The 24304-nt window shown below is 26.9% G+C and overlaps 5 protein-coding genes across 5 annotated transcripts in view; 3 read left to right on the top strand and 2 right to left on the bottom strand.

The window, feature by feature from the left end:
• Positions 1-9887, bottom strand: part of LOC134830727 (amyloid beta A4 precursor protein-binding family B member 1-interacting protein) — a 161517-nt gene extending 151630 nt beyond the window's left edge. Inside the window, exon 1 of the mRNA XM_063844298.1 lies at positions 9809-9887. The gene's annotated coding sequence lies outside the window, so the exon portion shown is untranslated. The remainder of the gene's footprint in view (positions 1-9808) is intronic.
• Positions 9888-11782: 1895 nt separating this feature from the next.
• On the top strand, positions 11783-13407 carry LOC134838094 (PR domain zinc finger protein 5-like). The gene is made up of 4 exons (XM_063853551.1): positions 11783-11921; positions 11982-12817; positions 12875-13013; positions 13078-13407. Exons 1-4 carry the CDS (start codon positions 11784-11786, stop codon positions 13390-13392), a joined length of 1428 nt encoding a protein of 475 aa, XP_063709621.1. The 5' UTR covers position 11783; the 3' UTR covers positions 13393-13407.
• A 1287-nt stretch (positions 13408-14694) lies between these two features.
• On the top strand, positions 14695-17273 carry LOC134837572 (zinc finger and BTB domain-containing protein 17-like). Its single transcript, XM_063852955.1, has 4 exons — positions 14695-14832; positions 14891-15759; positions 16766-16904; positions 16962-17273. The coding sequence occupies exons 1-4, from the start codon at positions 14695-14697 to the stop codon at positions 17271-17273; spliced, it is 1458 nt and encodes a 485-aa protein (XP_063709025.1).
• Positions 17274-17494: 221 nt separating this feature from the next.
• On the top strand, positions 17495-20661 carry LOC134838095 (protein singed wings 2). The gene is made up of 7 exons (XM_063853552.1): positions 17495-17609; positions 17670-17952; positions 18725-18881; positions 19318-19460; positions 19524-19697; positions 20049-20207; positions 20263-20661. Exons 1-7 carry the CDS (start codon positions 17551-17553, stop codon positions 20635-20637), a joined length of 1350 nt encoding a protein of 449 aa, XP_063709622.1. The 5' UTR covers positions 17495-17550; the 3' UTR covers positions 20638-20661.
• Positions 20662-22875, bottom strand: LOC134838096 (zinc finger protein 578-like). The gene is made up of 2 exons (XM_063853553.1): positions 21870-22875; positions 20662-21136 (listed from the first exon to the last, which is right to left on the bottom strand). The coding sequence occupies exons 1-2, from the start codon at positions 22780-22782 to the stop codon at positions 20715-20717; spliced, it is 1335 nt and encodes a 444-aa protein (XP_063709623.1). The 5' UTR covers positions 22783-22875; the 3' UTR covers positions 20662-20714.
• Between the last annotated feature and the right edge of the window lie 1429 nt (positions 22876-24304).

The following is a 24304-nucleotide window of genomic DNA, read 5'->3' as shown; positions in this document are numbered from 1 at the left end:
TATTTTTTCCATCCTTTTTGATGATTCTGCGATGTTTTTTGGAATCAATATCAACACTTTAAAATTTAATTTATTAAACTTAATATCTCTCTTTTTGTATAATTTTTCTTCTAATTTGATTAACAAAATAATTTAATAATTTTTTTACCGCACTTCTTTGAAAAAGAGAGACTTCAATTTTTCACAATGTATGAAAGTTATCAAAAATGAAAAATACTCAACTTGTCTTTGTGATTCACTAAAAACGACAAATTATCCACGTTAATTCGTCTATGATTAATTACTACACTTAGATAAATTTAGTCCCCTTACAGAGAAAAAGACATATGTCACAAAATGGACAATAATTTGATAAAATGCACTTTACTTGAACAAACAAAAAAATTTTTTCTCCGATATTTTCCCTCTTTTTTCAAATTAAAATAGAGTTTAGTTGTTAACTTTTATATGCACATAAATTACCTTCGGTCACATTAAAGACCTGACATTTGTGTCTCACTCCTATAAATTTTTGGTGTGTTCTCTTAATTATCATATTCCGTGCGTACGTGTGTGGGTTTTAATTGCCAATCATTATGCATCCAAGATTGATCCAAGAGATTAAATTTCGACTCGATATTTCGATAAATTGCTTCGTAAAAATAACACAAATAAAGTTACAATTTCCAATCAAATATGGTCAGATGTGTAACGATAATCGAATACAGAAGTGCATCAGAAGCGCCATCAAGTGGATTGAGTTGTTTCGGTATAAATCTTGATTGATTTGACAATTCATGTGTCAAAATGCAGGCGATGGAATGCGGTTGCTTAAAGGTTAAAAGATTGTGGAAAATTTAGTGTTTTTGAAATTTAATTGAATAAAAAACAATAAAGACCATTGTTTATTGTGCATCGAAAGACAAGAGACAAGCTAAAAGGTAAATCGTGTATCTCATCGGTTTCATGTTAAATCCACGTAAAAAAAAGAAGAAAAAACATTGTTCATCTTGAACTTTATAAAAGCTGCCTAGGAATAGGTAATTTAAGTAACTTTGCTCGCAAAGAGAAAAAGATAAATGTTTTAAAACATAAAATTTACTCGTTCACAATCATTTGCCGATCTGTTAAATATACGGAAAAAAAGTGGAGAAGAGGTAAATGTACGTTGCTTGTTAAAGTAAAGTCTTTAATTGGAAATGCAAATATATGCACAAGTTCGTGTGTGTGTTGCTACTTCTTATGTCGCGAACATCTAGGAAAGTGATACAATGAAAAAAGAGTAAAGTACAAGATGAACTTATAAATTATTCTTTTTGCATTTTTTTGTTTTAGGAAAAGAGACGTGCTTTGAGGAAGATGCGATTTGTCAAAACTTGAAGTTTGCTCAACTGATTTGCTGTCAACTAATTGAAATTTTTTAACCTGAAATCAAAGGTAAGACTAAATATTATAAAATATAAACAAAAGTCCATTAATACTAGCCTCTGAAAAAATTTTAAATTATTTCAGGACAAAACAACACGCTCACGTCACGACTCCATTGCACTTACAACGCTCGTGATTACGTTTTTCATTTCAATTTACATTTCAATTGAACGTGCTATAGATTTAATTAATTTATTTTAATTGAATTTCAATGCAGGAGCACTTTTTTCCAATCGCATATCGATTCATTGTGACTGAAATTCGAAACTAAATGCGCTTTCTTTGTTCTTTCGATGATATTCCTCGCAGCTAGCAGCTACTTAGCTTTATTACGACTCTCAGGTAATATCACACTAACGCCTTTTTCCTTTGTCCATCGACTCCGTTGCTTCCAGCTGAACACGGTCATTAACACCAAAACTGCAATACTTTACATAATTTTACACTTAACAAAATGCAGTTTACCCACTTCCAGCAACTTGTCAATTACTAATCAATTAATCATTAATGAAAAAAAAATTATGTGGCTAATCAAACCTGATTTCTGTATGATGTATGAAAATATTGACAAGAAAATTATTATCAAGTTACAGTTACCTCATGGAGTGTGGGTGAGCAGCAAATGAATATCCGTAATTATTGTTATCAAGAAGGAAATTAAAAAGCTACTGATGAATTTAATGATGATTGTTATAGATTGGAAAAAAACTAACAATGTAAGAGTTTTACGACTTTCAGCGATTTTCTTTACGTCTAAGGCTGGGTAATATCGTAAACATGTCAGAAAAGAAACCAGAATGTAAAATTAATGTAACTGCGATAGCAATAAAAAACGCCAAGTCGAAGAATTAGAAGCAGACCACCGTTCGTGTTCTATCCTGTGGTGGATTAGTTTTGTATTTAATTGATAAAAATTTATTAAACGGTTTGATATTTATTTTTCTATCAAAAAAAGAGTTAGGCTGATGCAATGAGGAAAAATGTTTCAAATATTATTTTATTTAATTTATAAATTAATTTTTTAATTTAATTTTTATTTTCGTTTATTTATTAATTTTTCAAAAATTTCCAAAATTTTTTTTTTAAAATGGGGGGGGGGGCAAAATAAAAAAAAAGTTTTGAAATATTTTTTTTCATACAAAATGACAAAATTTTAATAATTTTTTATCGTTTCAAAATTTTTGTTGTTAATTTAATAATATTTTTAAACTTTCAAATTAAAAATTGATTTAAGATCATTTTAAGTTAAAAATTGAAAAATTAAAATGTCATAAAAAATAACTCTCAAGAAAATTTGAAAAAAATTTAATAATTTAATGAAAAATTTTTTTAGAGAAAAAAATTCAAGTTAAAATATGATTTTCAAAACAAAAATTAAAATAATTGAAAATTTTTTATAACTTTTTTTGAAAATGTCTTGAAAAATTATGAAAATACAACAAAAAACGATCAATTTTGATGAAATTTTTAACTTTTTTTTTATTTTGCCCCATTTGGATTTTTGACTTTTGTTCAAAATGAAATAATTTAAATCGGACTTTATTTTTGATTTTCGTTTGGAGCGGCCTAAAAATTAAAAATTAAAAACAAAAAATTTTAATAATTATTTTTTATTTATTTTTTTATTTTATGAAAATATTTTTTTGTTAACAATTTTATTATTTAAATTTCCAAAAATTTTATTTTACTATTTTGTTTTTATTATTTTTTTTTTAAATTATATACCTACTAATTATTTTTTAATTTTTAGGTTTAAAATATTTTATTTTTTTATTTAATTTTTTTTTTTTTTGAAACATTTCTCTTTATTGCATCAGCCTAAGATAGGAAATAAATATTTGCTAGACGCCAAGAAACTCGTCATCGTCACGCAATGCAAATAAATATTTTATCAAGGCAAAAATTCATCTTTTATCTTCATGAGCCTACTTCTACATCCCACACACTCTTAGACTTTCTTCTAACGCGAGCGATAGAATTTCACGAGTTTGGTGTGCAAATGCATGCGAAACACACATCAACTATCCAATCCACCTTCTTACACCTTTTTTTTTCATGACGACGTTGTCATGCGCTGCTACCTGCTGTTATGCCGAGGAAAAGACAAGCAACATAACATACAAATATCTGTCGCTCACCTAAACTATTCAAACTATTAAATTAAATGACATTAAATAATCCAAACTAGTTCGTTCGAGAGATAGAAGGAGACAGAGAAACCAACTCATAACATGAAGTGCATGCAGAATACATTAAGAAATAGTTTTACTTCTTTTCTCTATCTCGCTATGCGACACAAAATTCTTGACATTATTAATCGGATATTATAATAGAGTCATATCAGAGTGTCATTAGGAATTGCCAGCAGGGAAAGTCGAAGGGAGAAGTAGAGGACATTACTGCAATGATGATGATAATAATGCCATATGACGCAAAAATATTTATTTAAATTGCATATTTGGAGCAGTCGAGTAGAATGTCGTAGGCAAAAACAAAAATATCATAAAATTTTCTGCACCTACTGAACCAGATACCAACATTTGCAGATGTAAGATAACGTAGCTGAGTGCACCTGAAATGCATTTGAAATATTTGTGTTAGAGTAATGAAAAAATGTCAGAGGCAGATCTGCGGCAATGATGATAGTGCTGGAATGTATGCAGAGGATGTCCTGTTCTTATTAAACAAAGTTAATGGATTCTATTTACGATACAGCTTTAAAGGCAAAATGGATAGAGGACTCATTTAGGTAAGTATTTTTAAAAACTTTAATAATTTTCAAAAAAAAAACCCTCTGAGGTTTTCAATCTATTCCAATTAATTCAAACCAAGCAATAAATTTAAAGAATTAAGAAGGCCAAAAATTAAAATAATTTCTCAAAATATTTTTCTGAACAAAAAATACAAAAACAAAGAAAAGCCTTTCCCATTCTTCCACACACCGCTTTTATTACCATCATTAGAAATTTTAACATTCAACGTGTGCCATCCCGAAAATATTTAACCCAATATCGGTTGTTGTTTGTCAGTATAATAAAGAAGAATTATTCTGGACGTGTCTCATTGTCTTGTACTTTTTGTTATGTTATTGCCACAAAATGTTAGATAAGAATTTTTAATGCACTGTGGGAACTTTCTTTTGTTCTGTGCCATCAGTTGCGACGACGATATCGTTCATTTAAAATTTGTAACCTCTTGAATGGTAATGACTCTACTTAGTACAATTCTTCGTTTTCTTTTCAAGCAATACTTTGCTTGTTATATTTACATTTAATGCGCTCACAAATTATTTTATTAAAAGAGACCTGATAATAATGATATTCTATTCGATTACATCATAAAAACATGGATTAGACATACTTGCTTGGCTTTCATAACAGAACCTTTTTTTTCTTCAAGCAACCCACACAAGAATTTGTTCAACGGTTAATAAGACGCTGTGTTGAAGTGATCTTATTAAAAATTTTAATATTTTTCATGTCATTTGCATTCTTTTTTTTCTTATTTTTTACTATGAACTGGTATCTGAGAAAGGGCTTGAAAGAGCTATGAAAGAAAGAAATTACGCGAGATTAAAAATTAATATTTTAGACTTTTCTCTTGTAGAAGTATTAGAAAGAAAAAAGTCAGTAGCTTAAAAATTGTAACGAGTATCATTTAAGTTTTTTGTGAGAAATTTGTGTATCGCAAACTTTTTTTTTCTGAGATACGGTGCGAAGTCGTTATTCAGAAAACAAATTACAGAATAAATTTATCTAACTCTTCCTATAGGTAACAAGTTAACAACTGATGACGAAGCCAAAAAGACCATAATCAACGCATCAGAAAGGTACAAGAAGCTTTTTTGCATTCAAGGTAAATATGGCATACCATATAACTTAGCCTAAAGACAAAGCTTTATATCTTCAACTCAATGAATTGTTTTGTATGGCAGTGAGACATAGACTAAAATCTAACATTAGGCATAAAAAATTGTGACAACGGTAAGTTTTTGAAGCTCTTTAGGTATTTATGTACGTGGTCAACTGTGGGTTTTGGATCATTATTGCAAAATTCTTTAAAATAGGCCCCAAAATTGTTGAGAAAGAATGATAGCCTCAGGCCCCATTGCTGAGAAAATTCGCCACTGCTTACCGCACCTTTTCGCTCGTTGGAAGGAGATTCTTTCGAGCCTGTTGCCTTGAAAAGCAGACTAGGATGGTCATTGTTGGCCCAGATAAACCGAAATTTAGGAAGTAATCGCTCAATTAACCTTCATGCGAGTCAGAAAAATTGCTTGGGTGAAGCTGGCGACGCAAAATTTATCAAAACTTCAATCGTTCCTGACGATAATTTTGCAGATAAGCCATGCAATGACACCGAAAGCTGCTTTCGGAAAAAAAATTGACAACACATTCACATTTTGAAATATGTACCGGCCAAAGGCAAGTCTTTCGCAAATGCCGTTAAAACGTTCGAGCTGGAGGATAAGGAGTCTGTTTGAAATTTACATCTAATAAAAACGCGACCTACTATCAAAATAGAAGAGCAATATCATGAGCTAAGCTTCGTACTATAAAACTTCGATTTTATTTTTATCTCTTATTAATAAATAAAGAATATTGATTCTTTAAAATCGAGTTCAACTGAAAATTATCCAAAGCCTAATTAATCATTCAAGCAATAATTTAATTCTGATTTCTCCAGCAGTTTTATTTTTGCTGCGAACCATGCATTTTCTACAGTTCTAGTCTTCCAAAACAGTCAAAAAACAAAACAAAATGCAAATCAATCGATCAGTCGCGCCACCAAATCTCCCAAAATCGACGGCAGACTTTAAATAAATTATCAAATATAAAAAAAATACTGATGATGATGACATTTTTAAATGCTGTGACGAGCATTTATCACAAAATAAATTCATTAAAAATAAAGCCATTTATAATTTCTAATTTAAATTCAATCAGACCTACTGTGATTCCGATCATATTAATCGATGGAATGCATATTTTCGGTTGCATTAAAACTGAAACCAACAGAAGTGCAGCAAATATGCCGTTTCAGGTGATAAAAACAGTTGGAGATATTTTTGATTAAGTTTAATGATTTATTTTCACAAACAAATTTATTGCTTTTAATAATAATATTAATAAATTTAATTAAGAGTTAAAAACACTTGTCTGGCAGAATTAAATGCGTATCAAATATCAAAAATATCAGATTTTGATTGAAAATAACTATAATTAGCAAAAATATTTCATGATGTATCATTAAAATTGTTGACCCATTGGCAAACTTGCCATTTTTTTGACAGAATATAGAAATCAAAGTGCTGGTTTGTATTTTTTGCTGCCTGTCTGGGAGTTTTGCCTTGCTCTTGCCCGTCATTTGTGGCACGCCCAATTTCATACACCTTAACGAAGATGTGGCATTAGAAACAATATGAATGTTTAAATAAAACAAAGGAAGGTGATGTTTGTTGGTTATGATTATTTTTTTATAGTTTTGATTTCAAATAATCGCCTGTCGGTCATGTGTAATTATCGTTTTGCGTTATTTATAATTAAAATGGATCAAAAGACCTGTGGCTAGATTTTTTTGTGTTTGATTTCTCGCTTTTTATCAAAAAGAAGCTAGCAAGTTCAAATAACATAAATTCCAATGAACATAAAGTGCAAACATTAAATAACAACAAACTCGGTACTTTTTCACAGCGAAGAGCTGAAACGACAGCTTTTCAAGATATTTCTGTAAATATCGTTCATTCATAACTCACAGCAACCTTACAAGATTAATGTTTTACGTACACAAAAGTGAGTGCATTTTGCTGTCTTTTCTTGATTGAACGACGACGAAGAAATATACGGAACGGTATGACATTCATAATGTTTGCTCAGATCATTAGCTCGTACATCGTTACATTTTTTTCAGATTTTTTTTTTTATTTTGTTTGTTCTGTCATCGTCGTTCCTTCATCAAATCATGATAGTGAGAAATTTTCTCGAAATAAAAAAAATAAAATTGTTACCGAAAAAACTGTTAAAAATGTTAAATAACAAACAGCGACAGAAAATTTTCTCTTGCATCTCTTGAAGTTTTGATTTTCGCGTAGGCAGCGACAAACTGCTTGACTGACACGCACACACAAACTCTGACTACAAATAAAATAAATAATAAATGCAGTCAAAAAGTACATGAAACAGCGTGAACGAGTCCACAAGAAATCAGATTTTTCGAGTATTAAAATATTTTTTACATGAAATCCGTATATGGAGGAGTGTTCCAGACCGGAGAAGTGAGAGAGACAGTGAAAAAGAGATCTAAACTGCACACAAAGTACATGGCCAATGGGTGATAAAATGAATAAAATATTATTTTTTAGAAGTTGTGTGTTACACCTTTTTGAGTCTCTTTTAATATTGTGATTATGATTATTTTTATTATTATTAAAACAACACATAAAATTCGATACAGACTCACTTTAGAGTTGTACTAAAAAAAATATAATAGTTGACATTTATGACATTAAAATGGATTACGTGTTACTTGCCGTTCGTTGTTCGACGTTTGTTATTGTTTCGTTTAGTTGGAGAGTTTTATCTAGAAAACGATGGTAATTTACACAACGCGGCATGACATTTTTCGAGTTTTCATTCAGAGATTTAAAAACGGGAAACTGGTCGAGTTTTGATTTTTTGCAATAGATTTTTAAAAAAATATATTTTTTTAATGAATAATATTTTTAAAAAAAATAAAATTTAAATCTTCAATAATGAAATGCCTTTTGAAAATTTAAAAAACTTTTTAAAAAATTAAAATAAACTTCCTCAATATATATATTTTATAATTTTTTTTTAACATAAACATCGAATTTTAGTTAATTATTTTTATCATAAAAAAAAATATTTAAATTTTTATAATAACTTTTTACATTTCTTTAAATTTCTACAAATATTTTATTTTTTTATTTTCTATAAATAAGAATAAAAAAAAAGATTTTTAAACAAAAAAAAATATAAAAAAATTTAAAAAATTCAAAAAAATATTTTCATCACATTATCAAACTTCTTAAAGTTTTAAAAAATATTTAATTTAATTTATTTAATTAAATATTTTTAAAATTAATTTTTTTACGAAATTTTTGATATTTTTTTATAAAATAATTAAAAAAAAAATTAAATTAATTTTTATTATTTTTTTTAATAAAGTCCTATAAAATTACAAATATCTAGAGTAATTTTTATAAAAAAAAAATTTAAAATTCAACTATTTATTTTATCTTCGATTCTCGAGATTCCGAAATTTTAAATCATGCCATAAAATTGAACTCTTTTCGAAATGCATAAGAATTCATTGATAGTCAAGCAGTGATTTTTATTGAACTTTAGAACTTTATTGACGTAAAAAAAACTTTTTTATTATATTGAAAGGATTGCCACCAATCACGTCTAAAAATAAATTACTGAAAGTCTTACAAAATAAAATCTTATCTTTTTAAGTACAGGTAAATAAATAATAATAATCGATAAATCGAGGGTTTTTCAGACGTCTGACCAAATAATTTCTTAGTAAAATTCTTATCAAAATCGATAATTTTTTATCATTACCAGGAAAATAATTCATCTACGTAAAAAACCTGACTTCATAAAAATATTATTAAACACTTTCAATACAAATAAAATTAAATAAAAAGAAAATGTCACACACATGTCTTCAATAAAAAAAAAATAATAATCACAATCGGCAAGTTCAATAAATAATATTTATTATTTATTATCAGCTGATAAAGTCACTCGTTCGTCGTATATCTGTTTGAGCAACAACCAAGCTTACAGTAACATGAGTAAGTTTTTCTTTATTCGAGCTTTAATTGATTTGTGTAAATAAATAAAATTACATTAATCGTTACACTTGATTGATTTAGCCGTGTAAAATGACACACCGTGACATGTGTGCAGCAAAAGTGATGACTTTTTACGTAAAAAAAAAATATTTACTTGGAGTTTGCACTTTGGCTTTAAAAATATGCAAACGCCTGGCATTTCACTACAAAAAAAAAATTTAACTTTTCGATAAGGAAGTGACTCGATATTGATGGTTTCTGATAATGTCTTTAATATTAAATTTTATATGAATGTAGGTACTTGACACTTTCGAGGCAACGAAAAAAAAATATAAAAAAATTATACGATTTTTTTCAATGTAGTATAATCATCATTTTCTTATCAATTTTAATATTTTTTTATTATGTTTATTTTTTTCATGATTTATTTCTAGAATACATTTTGATAATTTTTTTTTGCAAAATATGTTGAGGAAATGATAATCAATACAGGATGTCAAAATTAAATATTGAGATTTGTGGATGGTCAGTTTTGTCGTTTTTTTTTAATTTTATTTTTTGAAAATGATTCATACCTACCGAATAATTTTTGTGATGTTATCAATCCTATTTTTTTTAATTCGTAATTTCGTATTTCCTTTTAAAAAATTAATTTTAATTGCCAATTTTTTTATTTAATTTTCTTTTTATTTTTTACACTGCACTTTATTATTATTTTTTTTTTTAATTTAGAAAAAATTGAAATAATTTTTTTTTAAATATTTTTTTATATTTATTTTATTTTTTTTAATAATTTAATTTTAATTTTTTAATTTTTTTTTTCAAATTATTTTTAATGCACTTGTAAAATTTTTTATATTTATTTTTTAATTTTTTTTATCGCCTTCAACCGGCAAAGTTACACAATTACTTTTTATTTATACTTTTTTTCTGTTATGAATAATAATAATAATCGCGAAACGGCACGACGATGCATTCCACTCGAATAGCGTTCAAGAACTGAGGCAAAAAGTTTGTTTTGATACATTTCCTTCGTCTGTTTCATAAACATTAATGTGCCGCTATGTGAAGACATGTGATTATACGACACATACATTTGATCCAAGAGTCGCGTTCAACTTTCAATAAATCGCTTGAAATGGGAAATTGTTGTACTGGGAACAGTCGATAGTCCCATAAACATTGCTTGGATGCGAGAAAACAAGTTTCTTGTGTGAGAAATGTGAGAGAACATGCGCGTAAAGGAGCAGTTGCGGGAGTGTGAGGGGTTCAAATTGGGCAAATGTTTGGTTTAATGAAAGAAAAATTTGTTGGAAAAAAATTTAAGTACATTAGGTCGCTCTAATTTTTTTTTGTCCCATGCTTCTTTTCAAAAGCCAAAAATCCAATGGGGCAAAATAAAAAAAAAAACTTTAAAAATTTCATTTTCAAAAATGACAGTTTTTTTTTCAATTTTTTTCAATTTTTTCATTTTTGATAAATTTTTGAGTTAATAGTTAATATTTCAAAAGCCAAAAAATTTTTTTAAAAAAATTTTTATTTAACGATTTTCAAAAAAGTTTTTTTATTATTAATGGAAATTAAAATTTTATTTTGAATAATATTTTTTTTTATGATTTTTAAATGATTTTTTTTTATTTTCCATTATGAAAAAATTAAATCTTGAGAAAAATTTTACAGCGAAAATTTAACAATGCTGAAAAAAATTTTTTCTTAAAATGGTTTTTAAATGGTAAAATTTTTTTCGAAATTTTTATTTGTATTTTCGTCAGCTTGGAGCTACGAAAAACATTTTTTTTTAAGTTTTGACAAATTAATTGAAATTAAGAGAAATAGCAATCTGAAAAAAATATTTTAAGGCTTAATTTTTAGGCTCTAATTATTAGTTACATTTTTTAAAATTCAAGTTTATTAATTTAAAATAAAAATTTTGTTAAATAAGAAATTCCATGATTAATGTAATTACAAATTGTACCAAAAACATATTTTTTTTTAAATCATCAAATTAGGTACATGAGTCATTCATAGGTCACTCAGGCTCTAAGTATGCAACATTTTTTTCAAAAAATTATTAAATTTAAAAGATGATGCTTTCATAGATAGCATTCATATCAGGAAACGTTTTTAAAACTGTTAATAAAAAAAATGAAAATTAGACCAAAATATAAGAAATTTTATGGAAAAGCCTCCAAGAGCCTTAAAAGATGCTAAAAATTGAGCCTAAAAATATTTTTATCAGATTGCTAATTCTCTTACCTTTCCAAAAAGGTATCGTTTGTCAGTGTAGCTTAATTGACAACCTTTTTATTCTAATCCGTATTTGACGAGCACTGAAATACAAATCCATAGAAAAAATATATCTTTTTTTTTATTTTCAGGTTTTCTATTCAAAAAATTAAATAAGTAATTTTTTTATTCATTATAAATTTTAAGCCGTTAAAAGAGTGTTGCCAATCTGAACTTCCTTTAATAAATCTTGAATTAGCAGATGTGGCGATTTTTATTAACAAAAAGTAAACAAAATAAAATTCAGTGATAAATATGTCATAGAAAAATGGACAAATTATTAATTAAAACGGAATTTATCGAAGAAAATTGTCTTATTTGCTTACGAACGGACATCCAATTACTCACGGAACATGAAGTCAAGGCTGAAATTTTATCTTTGTACAAGGAATTTATCTCAAACTACGTGAGAAAATTTAAAAATTTTTTTAGTTTTTTCAATTTTTGACACAAATTTTCATTTTAGGTCGAAAACTTGCAAGAAATCCAAACAAAAATTTGCTTTGAATGCGTTGATACCTTAAACAGCATCTTAGAATTCCGCAGCAAATGTATCACTTCCGTTCAAATATTGACCACCAAAGTTTATCGGCAACCGGTTGTGATGTTGGAAGATATTTCAATGAAAAATCTCGAAACCATCGAGATCAAATCCGAAATTTTCGCTGAAGAACTTCCCATACAAGTTGTGCCAGTCACTAAAAAATCTCTGAAATCAAAGAAAATCACTAAAAAAGCACTGAAGTCTGAAGAAAAGAAAGTTAGGACATCAAAAAAGCCTCAAATAGGTCCGTACTGCTACATTTGCTGCTGCTCTATTACACAAATTCGATTGCATATTACTCAATTCCACGTCATCGAACGAGAAAATGACAAAATTTGTTGTTCCTTGTGCCTTAAACCCTTTCCAAAGCTCGAAAATTTGTACGAACATCAAAAAACTTCACATTCGGAATACGAAAGTTCCAAACGTTGCGGCAAATGTGAGGATTTCGAGACGAAAAATCGCGAAGAGTACATCAATCATGTCCATAAAGTGCATTTTCCAGACAGAAAGCGAATTTATCCTTGTGATTTTTGTTCAGCCGTTTATTTGGAAAAAGTTTCCATCAGATCTCACGTGTGGCAACATCTGGGGGGAGTAAAGTGCCAATATTGTTATGAAACGTTCTTTGATATGCAAAAAAGACAAAAGCACATAGAAAAACATGAAAAAGAAAGAGAAACGCAGTATATTTGTGATTTTTGTGGACAAAAATCGTTCAGTAAAGCTATCATTAAAGCTCATTTGATCAATCTACAGTGAGAAAAATTTATTTTTTAACATTTTTTAATTTTTAAAAATAATTTTTATTTTAGTGTCAATGTCGCAACTATCAAATGTCCAAAATGTGATAAACTTTTCAAGTCTAAAAGGCATGTTACGGACCATATTTTAGGATCTCATGCAGAAAAATCGACTATTTGTCCTCATTGTGGCAAAAAGTGTTCTAGTCCGGTAAGAAAATTTATCAAAAATCCCCAAAATTAATAAAAAAAAATTATTTTTTTTTAAATTTCAGATGTCCCTAAAATGTCACATTTACCAAAAACACAACGAAAATAGGAAGCCGCTGAAGAAAGCAGTTCGTCCCGAAACTCGTGAATTTGCCTGTGATGAATGCGAAATGAAATTTTATAAAAACCATACACTCAAAAAGCATAAATTTACGCATAGCAAGACAAGACCGTATCAATGCCAAATGTGTTCAACTGGCTATTACATGAACGAGTACCTGAGAAAGCATTATTTGAGAGTGCATGATGTGACTTACAGTGCTAAGGATATTCGGAAAATGTGTGGGTTTAAGTTACCTGGGGACTCGGATCCAGATTAAAAAAAAAATTTTTTACGAAATAATTAAATTTCAAAATGTTTTCATCGAAAAAAAGTTTGATGTGTTTTTCTTTACTTTATTAAGGCCGCTCCAAATGAAAATCAAAAATAAAGTCCAAAATAAAGTCCAAGATTTTCGTTTTAATTTTTTCAATTGTTCCGAAAAAATTTAAAACGAAAAAAAAAAAAAAACTTTGAAAAAAATAATTTTTCATTTTATTTTGTTTTTTAAAAATTTTTTAAATTGAAGTTTCGAATTTAAAATTTCATGATTTAAAATGTTTTTAAAATTTTAAAATTGAATTTTTACAAATTTTATAAAAATTTTTGTTGTCTAACTCCCCGAGTTTTAAACATTAAATTTGAAAAAATTTAAGAAATAAGCAAGAATTATTAATTTTTAGAAAATTTTTTTAGAGAAGAAAATTAAGTTAAAAATTTGATTTTCAAAACAAAAATTTAATTGAAAATTTTTTATTTTAGATTTTTTTAAAAATTCTTGAAAAAAATATTGAAAAATACAAAAAAAACGATCAATTTTGAAAAATTTTTCAAACTTTTTTTTAAATTTTGCCCCACTGGATTAAAAGTGACCTTTAAAATGGGGCATCGGACAAAATTTTTGATTTTCGTTTAGCGGTATTTTATTTTTTCTAAAATTTGTCTTTTCAATGTTTTTCAATTGTTTGTTCCGAAAAAAAATATAAAAAAAATTAAAATTCAAAAAAAAATAATTTTTCAGTATTTATTTTGTCCTCTAAAATATTGTTTTAAATTGAAGTGTACGAATTTAATTTCATGAAAAAATGTTTTTCAAATTTTAAAAAAATTTTGACAAATTTGTAACTTAATTTTTGTTGCACTAACATTCAAAGGTAAGAAATAAGCAAGAATATTCATTTTTAGAAAAATTATAAAAAATTATTAAATAAAAACTTATTTTATCTTTAATATGTTTTTACAAAACTGAAAACAGAATTTTTCCTGAATTTTATTTAAAAAGAAAGTTTAAAGGAAAAACAAAAAAATAAAGTTTTTATTTTACAAAAAATATTTATTTTTTTTTATTGTTCTAAAAAAGAAAAAAAATCTGAGTTGACAGTGAAAATTCGATTTTTAATTTATTCTATGAAAAATAAAATTGAAAAATCTTAAAATAAATAATTTTCTTATTTAAAAAACCGCGCAACAAGTAAGAAGGTGTTGCCAATTTGAAATTTCTTGAATTAGCAAATGTAACTTTAATGTAATTTTAATTTCAGAACGTAAACAAAACAAAATTCGGTGGTAAAAATTTACAAAAATGGAAAAATTATTAATAAAAAGGGAGTCTGACTTAGAAAATTGTGTAATTTGTTTACGAACGGACATCCAATTGCTCACAGAACATGAAGTCAGAACAGAAATTCTATCCTTGTACCAAGATTTCATCAACGATTACGTGAGTTTATTTATTTATTTATTTTTTTTTAATTTTTTAAAGTTCCTTTTAATTTTAGGTCGAAAATCTGCAAGAAATCCAAACAAAAATCTGCTTTGAATGCGTTGATACCTTAAACAGCATCTTAGAATTCCGCAGCAAATGTATTACTTCCGTTCAAATATTGAGCACCAAAGTCTATCGGCAACCGGTTGTGATGTTGGAAGATATTTCATTGAAAAATTATGAAACAATTGAGATTAAACCAGAAATTTTCGTCGAAGAACTTCCTGTGACACCTGTTCTAATTATGAAAAAGCCACAAAAAGCAAAGAAAGTCACTAAAAAGCCTCTAAAAACTAAAGAAAATTCAGTTTCAAAGCCGGAAATTCGTGAAATCATCAGAAGAGCCCCTCAAAAAACTACCTACTGTTACATTTGTTGCGCTTCCTTCAGGCAAATAAATTTGCATGTCTACTATAATCACACAATCGAACGTGAAAACAACGAAACTTGCTGTGCATTGTGCCTTGAAAGCTACGACAAGATGGAAAATCTTTACGAACATCAAAAAAATTCGCATTTTGAATACGAAAACTTAAGGCGCTGCGGAAAATGTGACGAAATCGAGACAAAAAGTCGTGAAGAGTACATCAATCATGTGCACAAAACTCATTATCCGAACAAAAAGCGAATTTACATTTGTGACTTTTGCCCGACAGTTTATTTGGACAAAGTATTTTTTAAGGCTCATATTTGGCAGCATCAAGGCGGACTAAAGTGCGATCATTGCCATGAAGTATTTTTTGATATGACAAAAAGACAAGAACATATAGAGAAACACATAGAAAAGCAAGAGCAACGAAAGGAAATTCTGTTCATTTGTCATTTTTGTGATCGGAAAACGAACACCAAAGCAGCTATTAAAATGCATTTGTTCAATAAACAGTAAGTAAAAGTCGTTTTTTTTAATTTTTAATATTAAGCTGCTCCAAAGTTATTTTTAAAAATTATCAAATAAATAAAAAAATGAATTATTAGTTAAAAGCAGCTAAATTTTAAAAAATTTAATTTCTTTAATTTTTTAAATTCAATTAAATAATTAAATTATTTTTTAATTTTATTTTTTTTTTTTCAAAAATTTTACTAAACTTTTTTTTTGTAATTTAAAAAAAAATTAATTTTTAAGAATTTTTTTTATAAAAATTATTTTATTTTTTATTTATTTTTTTTTTTTATAAAAAAAATCAAAATCATAAGTTGATTTTTTTAAGTTAATTAAATTAAAATTTTTAATTTAGTAAGGCCGTTCCAAATTTTTTCCGATGTTTTTGTCCCAAAACATTTTTTTTAAAATGGGGGGGGGGGGCAAAATAAAAATAAAAGTTTTGAAATAATATTTCAAACAAAATGACAAAATTTTAACAAATTTGGGCCCTTTATAAATATTTTAGTAGTTTTTATTAAAATTCATTGAGATTTGATGATTTAAAATTGATCTAAAAGTATTTTAAGTTAAAAATTTTAACAAAAAAATTTCATAAAAATAACCGTCAAAAATTTTTGAAAAATAATTTTTAGGAAATATTTTTATAGAAGAAAATTCATGTAAAATTTCAAATAATATTAACAATATTTAAAAAAAATTTGAAAATTCCTTGAAAAAGTAAGGAAAATGACCAAAAAATGGTCAATTTTGATAAAATTTTTAACTTTTTTTTTATTTTGCCCCATTGGATTTTCGGCTTTTGAAATGGGGCAGGGGACAAAAACATAGAAAAAAATTTGGAGCGGCCTAAATAAAATTTTAGATTTTTTAAGTATGGAACAAGAAATAAAAATTTAAAATAAATTTTTAGCAACTTTTTTAAAATTTAAATTATTTTTTAATTTAATTTTTAATTTAATTTAATTTTTATTTATTAAAATAATTTTTTATGAAAATTTCTTTCAGTGCTATTGACAAAATCTTCAAGTGCGAAAAGTGTGACACAATGTTCAAGACAAAAAAACGACTTTCGGACCACGTTCTAAGATATCACACGGAACAATCAGCAGTTTGTCCTCATTGTGGCAAAAAGTGCTCAAATGCGGTAAGAAATTTCAATAAAAATTTAAAAAAAAAATAATTTTTTTTTTCTTTTTTCCAGAAAAACTTGAAACGTCACGTTTCTAACAATCACGAAGGTACGAAAAGAAAGAAAAAGAACAAAATTCCTCTAACTCGTGAATTTGCCTGCGATGAATGCGACGCAAAATTCCTCTACAAAAGCTCCCTTAAAAAGCACAAATTCTCGCATAGCAAGACGCGACCATATAATTGCCACATGTGCTTCACTGGCTATTACATGAACGAGTACCTGCGAAATCACTACCTGAGGGTGCACGGCGTCGTTCACAGCGCTAAGGAAATTCGAAAAATGAATGGATTTAAGTTAACAGGAGATTCTGATACAGATTAAACAAAAAAATTTGCGTTTTTCAAGATTGACAAGTTAAATTGAAATTTTGTTTTTATTACCGGGGAGAAATAAAACTCGAAAAAATCTCAATGTTTTGTTTTCGTGTAGCGACTTTAGACACATGTGTGGCAAAAATGTAGGTAATTAACACATATAATATAATATCTTATCAAAATATGTAAATAGTATCACAATCAGTACATCATCTTTATTCCATTGAGTTAGTTGGGCTACAAGGCGGCAACAAAAACTACAAAAAAGCCTTGAACCAGAAAAGATGACAAAAAATATTTTATTTTGTGCATTTTTGATTTTACAACTGTCAACATCTTTCTGGTAGTGTAAATTCAAAATATTTATTTTTTTTTTCATAACATAGTGAACATTTATTTACAGTGCAGAAAATATTACTCAAGCAACATTGACAGAAACGAGCAATTGTATCGTTAAAAATAACGTTTTTCTCGAATGTGACGACGCACTTTCCATTGTAAATTGGATATCGTCTGCAAATTTGAACGTAATTGAGGAAATAGAAAAATTAACGATTGAAAATTGGCAAGAAAAAGTGGTGAAACCTTCAATATTTAAAAATTTTACAAATTTGAGAGAATTTACGTTAAAAAGTGGAAATTTAACGAAGTTTTTGGGGGATTTTCCTGCTTTAAATTATTTGGAGGTGTGTTAAATTAATTATTATGAAAGTCTTCTGTGCTTTTCAATTAAAAACTGCAGTTCAGAAAAATTTTCTTTTTTTTATAAAAAAATATTTAATATTAAAAAATATTTTATAAAAAGGTATTTGTCTTATTAAAAAATATTTGAAAAAAAAAGAAAATAATTTTACAAAAAAAAATTAGTGAAGAAAAAAAATTGATGACTTTATAAAAATTAAGATCATTTTTAAAAAATATTTAAAATTCAAAAATTTTACGAAAACAAAAAAAGAATTAAAAAAAATTTTATTTAAAGGCCGCTTTTTTTTTAATTTTTTTAATTTATTCCAAAAAAAATGGGGCAAAATTAAAAAAAAAAGTTAAAAATTTCATCAATATTTAAAAAAAAAAAAAAATAAAAAAAATTTTTAAAAAATTTTTAGAAAATCAAAATTTGAATTTTTAAAAGATTTAAAAAAATTTTGACGGTTTTTTAATAAATTAATTTTTTTCAAATTAAAAAAAAATTTTTAATGATCAATTTTTAAAACAAATTCAAAAAATACCTGAAAAAAAAAAAGAAAAAAATAAAAAAAGTTTTTATAAAAATTATTTAAAATTTGTACTTCTATAAATTTTAAAAAAAAAAAAGATTTTAAAAATTTTTCTACAAAAATATTTCAAAAATGATTAAAAAAATATTAATAAATAAAATAAATTAATTCAAAAAATTAATTTAAATAAATTAATCGATTAACAGACAAAATTAAAAAAAATATTTTTTAAATATTTTAGAAAATAAATGTAACGGATAACAAGATAAAGGATGTTTATAACACACTGTTTAAAAATTTACCGGAACTGAAAACTGTTGATCTGAGGCGAAATAATCTTCAAACAATCACGAAGGCTTTTATTTTGGCGAAAAACTTTTCAGAATTATATTTATTTGGTATGTTTTAAATACTTAAATTAAATATCGATTTTTTTTCTTAAGTAAAAATAAAAATTTTTCAATTAAACGTCTTAAAATGATCACGATCTGATAAAAAAAATAATTTATTTGATAATTTTTGATCAATTTTTGAAGAAAATTGTAAAAAAAATTGAGAATTTTCTAAATTTCTTTACCAAAATAATTTTTTATGATTTTTTTATGAAATTTTTCGCATTTTAGTATTTATCAAATTCATAATTTTATTTTGTTTTAATCGATTTTAATTGTTTTAATAATAAAAACCTTTCTCGAAATAAATTATTATTTTATTATATAAATAATTTTTTTCTTTATTTTTTTTTAATTTTATTTCGATCTTAAATTGATAATATTTATCTATAATTTATGTTTATTTTTACAATTTAATTACAATTTTAATTAAAAATTGTAGGAAACCATTGGGACTGCACAAAACCAATGAAATGGCTTCTCAACGTTAGTCACTCAAGTTATGTCGCGGATCTCCAAACTCTTAAATGTTCCGACAAAAAATATCATACGAGACATTTAGTGACCGTTATGGAGTATAATTTGGTAAAAATTGTTATTTTTAATGAATTTCACTTAATTTTTATTAAATTTTAAAAATAATTTTAGGGAGTGAAGGAAAGTTGCCGCAAAAGTGGACTCAAAAATTGTACTTGCAGCATTTATTACATGCAACGTGAAGGCTCGCCAAGTTATTCCGTTAATTGCAGCAATAGAGGATTTTATAGTTTACCGGAGATTTTGCCTTTGAACACAACTGTTTTGTATATTTCACATAATAACGTAAGTTTTGAATTATTTTTTTTATGCCGTTTGATAAAATTCAACAATAATACCTATCCAAAATTAAATGATAATTAATTTAATTTTTTTTATATTTTTTTTATTTTTTTGGATTTTTGCAAAATTTGATAGAAAATTCAAATTGAAAATTTTTGAAATTAAAAAAAAAATAATTTTAGAAAATTTTACAAAATTTCAGTGACGTAAAAACGATTTATGAAAAAAAAATAAAATTATTTTATGATTTTTAAAAATTTTTCAGTCAAAATTTTAATTCTTTAGCATTTTTCGCCTAAAATATAATTTTTTTAACATTTTATCTAAAATGAACTAAAAATCTTTTCATTTCAGATCAGTGACTTACGTCCTCTTGTAACGAACTCCCTTTATCACGACATCGACGACATTTATTTGAACAACAACTTGGTTACCTCGATTGAAGTCTTAGAGAACAGTGTTTATTTGAACAACTTTCGCCTTTTAAGCCTCGAATCCAATAAAATTTCCAAGGCAAGTATCCTTTTTTTTCTAAAATTCCATAAAATTTTAAAAAATATTTTTTCAGATTTCAGTTTTCCCTCTAAAAAACGCCTTTAGTCGCAACCCGAACCTACAAAGTGTCTTTTTGAGCCAAAACCCGTGGACCTGCAACTGTAAATTCACTCCAAAATTCCAACAATTACTTGCAAAATTCGAATTTATCCGAGATGCTCGCAACATAACGTGTCGTTTTGAGCAAGACAACCCTTTTTCGAATCGTCCAGTGATGTCATTGACGAAAAATGAACTCTGTCACCAAGAAAACGAAGAATTTCTCGTCATTGATATCGTAAATTGCATCTTAGGACTTTTGATTTTCGTTATTTTAGCGAAATTATTTTATGACTACATCCAATATCGACACTACGGAAGGATACCGTGGCTTGTAAAAATTATTTAATTTAAAAAAATGGAAATTTTCTAATATTTTTCTTTTATTTTAACTCCATTCATAACTTATCCAAGTACAATCGACGTTTAGTGTGCCTCTGCCTTTGCCTGTGGCAGCAGTTGTTCCTTCATGCGAATCGCAATTTCGCCAGTGCTCACCATTTGCGCGTATTCCTGTGCGTGACTCTCTTTCACGTGACGCAACATGTGCTTGCGATAGGCGTACGTTCGATCGCAAATCGGACAAATGTGGTTCCGTTGCCCCAAATGGATGATGGCGTAATGATTGTTCAACGCGGCAATGTTCAAAAATTCCTTTTCGCAGTCCGAGCACTTTTTCAGGTTTTCGCGACTGTGCATGAGACGCCGATGGGCACGTAAGCCGCCTTTGAGCTTGAATGTGGCGTTGCATTCTTCGCAAATCCAGGGTCTTTCGGTCGAGTGAATGCTGTGTTTGTGCTTCGTCAGATCGTATTGTTGCTTGAACTGGGCCGTGCAGTTGGGGAAATCTGAAAAATTTAAGAAAAAAAAATTTTTAATGACAAGAATTTATTAAAATTTCGATTTTTTTAAAGTTTTGACGTCACTAATGGCTAAAATTGCTTTAAAAAATTAAAATTTTTAATTTTTAAATTTTTTAAAAGTTTTTTTAGCTTAAAGAGAGATTTTTATTTACCAAATTTTTGTCAAAAAATGATTTGATCGCTTAAAAATTATAATTTTTGTTATAATGAAACATTTACTTTATGCAAATATTGAGAAAATAACGCAGTCGAGATCTTCAAATGATGAATTGGGTGCTCAAAATCTCAATTTTCTGTAAGTTTATAAACCTTAAGTGGGTAAAATTGCTTTTCCAGACTTAAGTTTTTAATTTTAAAATTTTTTCATACAATTTTTGAGCTTTAACAGATATTTTTTCTCAACTTTTCTATGAGAATCAGTAAAATTTTTTATTAATTTGACATTTTTGAGCTCATAAAAAGCAATTTTTCATACAAAGATTGACAAAAAAAGATTTTTGAAGTATAAAATGAAATTTTTTACTAAATTTTTTAAAAATAATTCGAAAATTTCGAGGGTCTAAGAGTAAATTTTATGAAAATTTTCTACAAAAATTCCTTTAAATGCCAAAAATTCAAAATTTTTAACTAAAAAAAATCAATTTTTATACAAAAACTTACAAAATTAGCAATTTGACCTCAAAAAATTAAGTTTTCTGTCCTAAAAATCTCAACTTACCACACTTGTAAGGCCTTTCGCCCGTATGAATCCTCGTGTGACTCGTCAACTTTGGATTATCCGTGAACGACATGCCGCAAGTTGCGCACACAAATCGCTTCAACTTCAAATGAATCGAATTCTCGTGCGCTTTCCGTTGTCCCGCTGACTTGTACAAGCGCCCACATCCTTCGTACCAACATTTATAGGGTTTTTTCGACATGTGATACTTTTTCATGTGAATGAAACACGCTCGAATATTCTTAAAAGTCGCCGGGCACAAGTCACAATAAATTATTCCGTCTTTCAGCGTTTCCTTCTTATTTGGCGTTCGTTTTGCTGCTTGAGTTCTTGTCGCGGTTTGAGGCTGTGGTTGTTGCACGACCACTTTTTTGACAATTCTCACGGGTTTTTTCGTCGAAATGTCGATAAAATCACGAATTTCGCCGTTTTCCATGTCTTCCTTCTTTATTTGGATCGTAATTTTGGCTTGTGTGTCAGCGTCATATTCCTCCGTGTCGTCAATTAGTTGCAAATATTCCGTCGTTTGATCATCCTCGACGACCATTTCCTCTTCCAGCATCTCGCTGTCCTCTTCTTTGATGGGTTCTTGCATGTAAAATGATCGTTCGTCGTCCGTTTTGAACGGAATTTGGTCCATGTCGGTGACTTCGCAAAGCGTTTCGTACGATTTTGTCGTCATGATGCGGAACAAGTAGGCTTGGCGCAGTTTTCGGACACACGTGAGGCAAATGCGGTGCGTCAGGGACTCGTTTGTGTCCACAATCATCTTGGTAATTTCGAGGAGAGCCTCCACAATGCTCACTTTCATCGAGTAAGTTGTCAGCTGCAGATAATCGGTAAGGATATTTTTCGTGTTTTCTGCCTTTTCGCGACTCAAGCACGTTCGGCAGATTTGCACTTCGAAACTCATGGCGTCGAAGACTTTTGGAATGCTCCACAAATTAATTAAAATTACTTTTTTTGTTGGTTTTGTCAAATTTATGATAGATTCTGGAAATTTTTTGTTTTGTTTACCTGAGAATGGCGACTTAGTAGGGTTGCCAGTTGTTCATTATTTGCTTGAGATTTTCGCTCCAAAAATATTTTAGGTTATTTTAAACTTTTTTTATAATTTTATCTCAAATTCGTTTCAAATATGTATTAATAATTAATTTTTTAGAATAAAATTTTAAGTTAAATATCAAATCTTTTTTAAATCAAATGGTTTTTCAAATTTGGATTTTAATTTTGCACAATTCTATAACTCAAAAATTATAAATAACTAAATTTTTTTTTTTGAACAAAATTTTTAGGCAGAGAAATAAAAATATATTAAATAAATAAGAATTTTATGAAAAAATAAATTATTTTCCAGATGTATTTTTACCGGTAATAAATTTATTATATAAAATTTTTTTAATTTTTTTAACGCAAAATTTTTTTTAAAAATAAAATTTTAACCCACTTTTTTACTTTTAAAATGAATTAGGCGAAATAGTGACAATTAGTTGAATGACCATAATATTTTTTTTAAAAAAAAAATTTGATTTTTCCAAAAATTAAAATCCAATACAGCATAGTACAGTACATACAGTATAAAAAAAAAGTTGAAAATTTTACCCTACAAAATTAGGCACGTTTTTATAATATTTTGTCGAGAAAATTTTCAAAAAATTATTTTTAAGAAATTTTTACAAAAAAAAGAAAATTTAATTTTTAAAAATTAAAAAAAAAATGATTACTTTGAATTCATCAAAACTTTGAGTTTTTTGTAGTTTTTAATCTTTTTAATGATATTTTATATAATTTTAAACCATTTTTTATTGAAAATATTCTAAATAAACATAAAACTTGAATTTTTGGTCAAAACTTCATAGAAATCGGGGTGCCCGATTTCAGAATATGCCGAATCTCAGAATTGCCCATTTTGGGAGATTATACTGTAGGTATTAAATAAATAAGAATTTTATGAAAATAAATATATATTTTATTTTATAATAAATTTATTATATAAGATTTTTTTATTTTTTCTACGCAAAATAATTTTTTTAAAAATAAAATACTTAGACCGCTCCAAATGAAAATCAAAAATAAAGTCCGATGCCCCATTTTAAAAGTCAAAAATCCAATGGGGCAAAAAAAAAAGTTGAAAATTTTATCAAAAATTTTTAGGTGTATTTTCATAAATGAAGAATTTTAGAAATTTTTTTAAAAAGTTTTAAATTTTTAATAATTTTCGTTTAAAAAATCCTAATTTAACATAAATTTTCTTATTTACATTTTTTTCACAAATTTATTGAATTTATTTTTCTAATTTTTTTGACAGTTATTTTTTATGAATTTTTTTTATTTTATTTGAATTTTTTATTTTTTCTACGCAAAATAATTTTTTAAAAATAAAATACTTACAAAACAAAATAAAAATAAAAATTTTATCCAAAAACTCAATAAAA

This window comes from Culicoides brevitarsis, chromosome 1 (genome assembly GCF_036172545.1).
Source record: "Culicoides brevitarsis isolate CSIRO-B50_1 chromosome 1, AGI_CSIRO_Cbre_v1, whole genome shotgun sequence".
NCBI lineage: Eukaryota > Metazoa > Arthropoda > Insecta > Diptera > Ceratopogonidae > Culicoides > Culicoides brevitarsis.
Note: the sequence above shows the minus strand (reverse complement) of the source record. Positions and strands in the feature narration are given on the sequence as shown.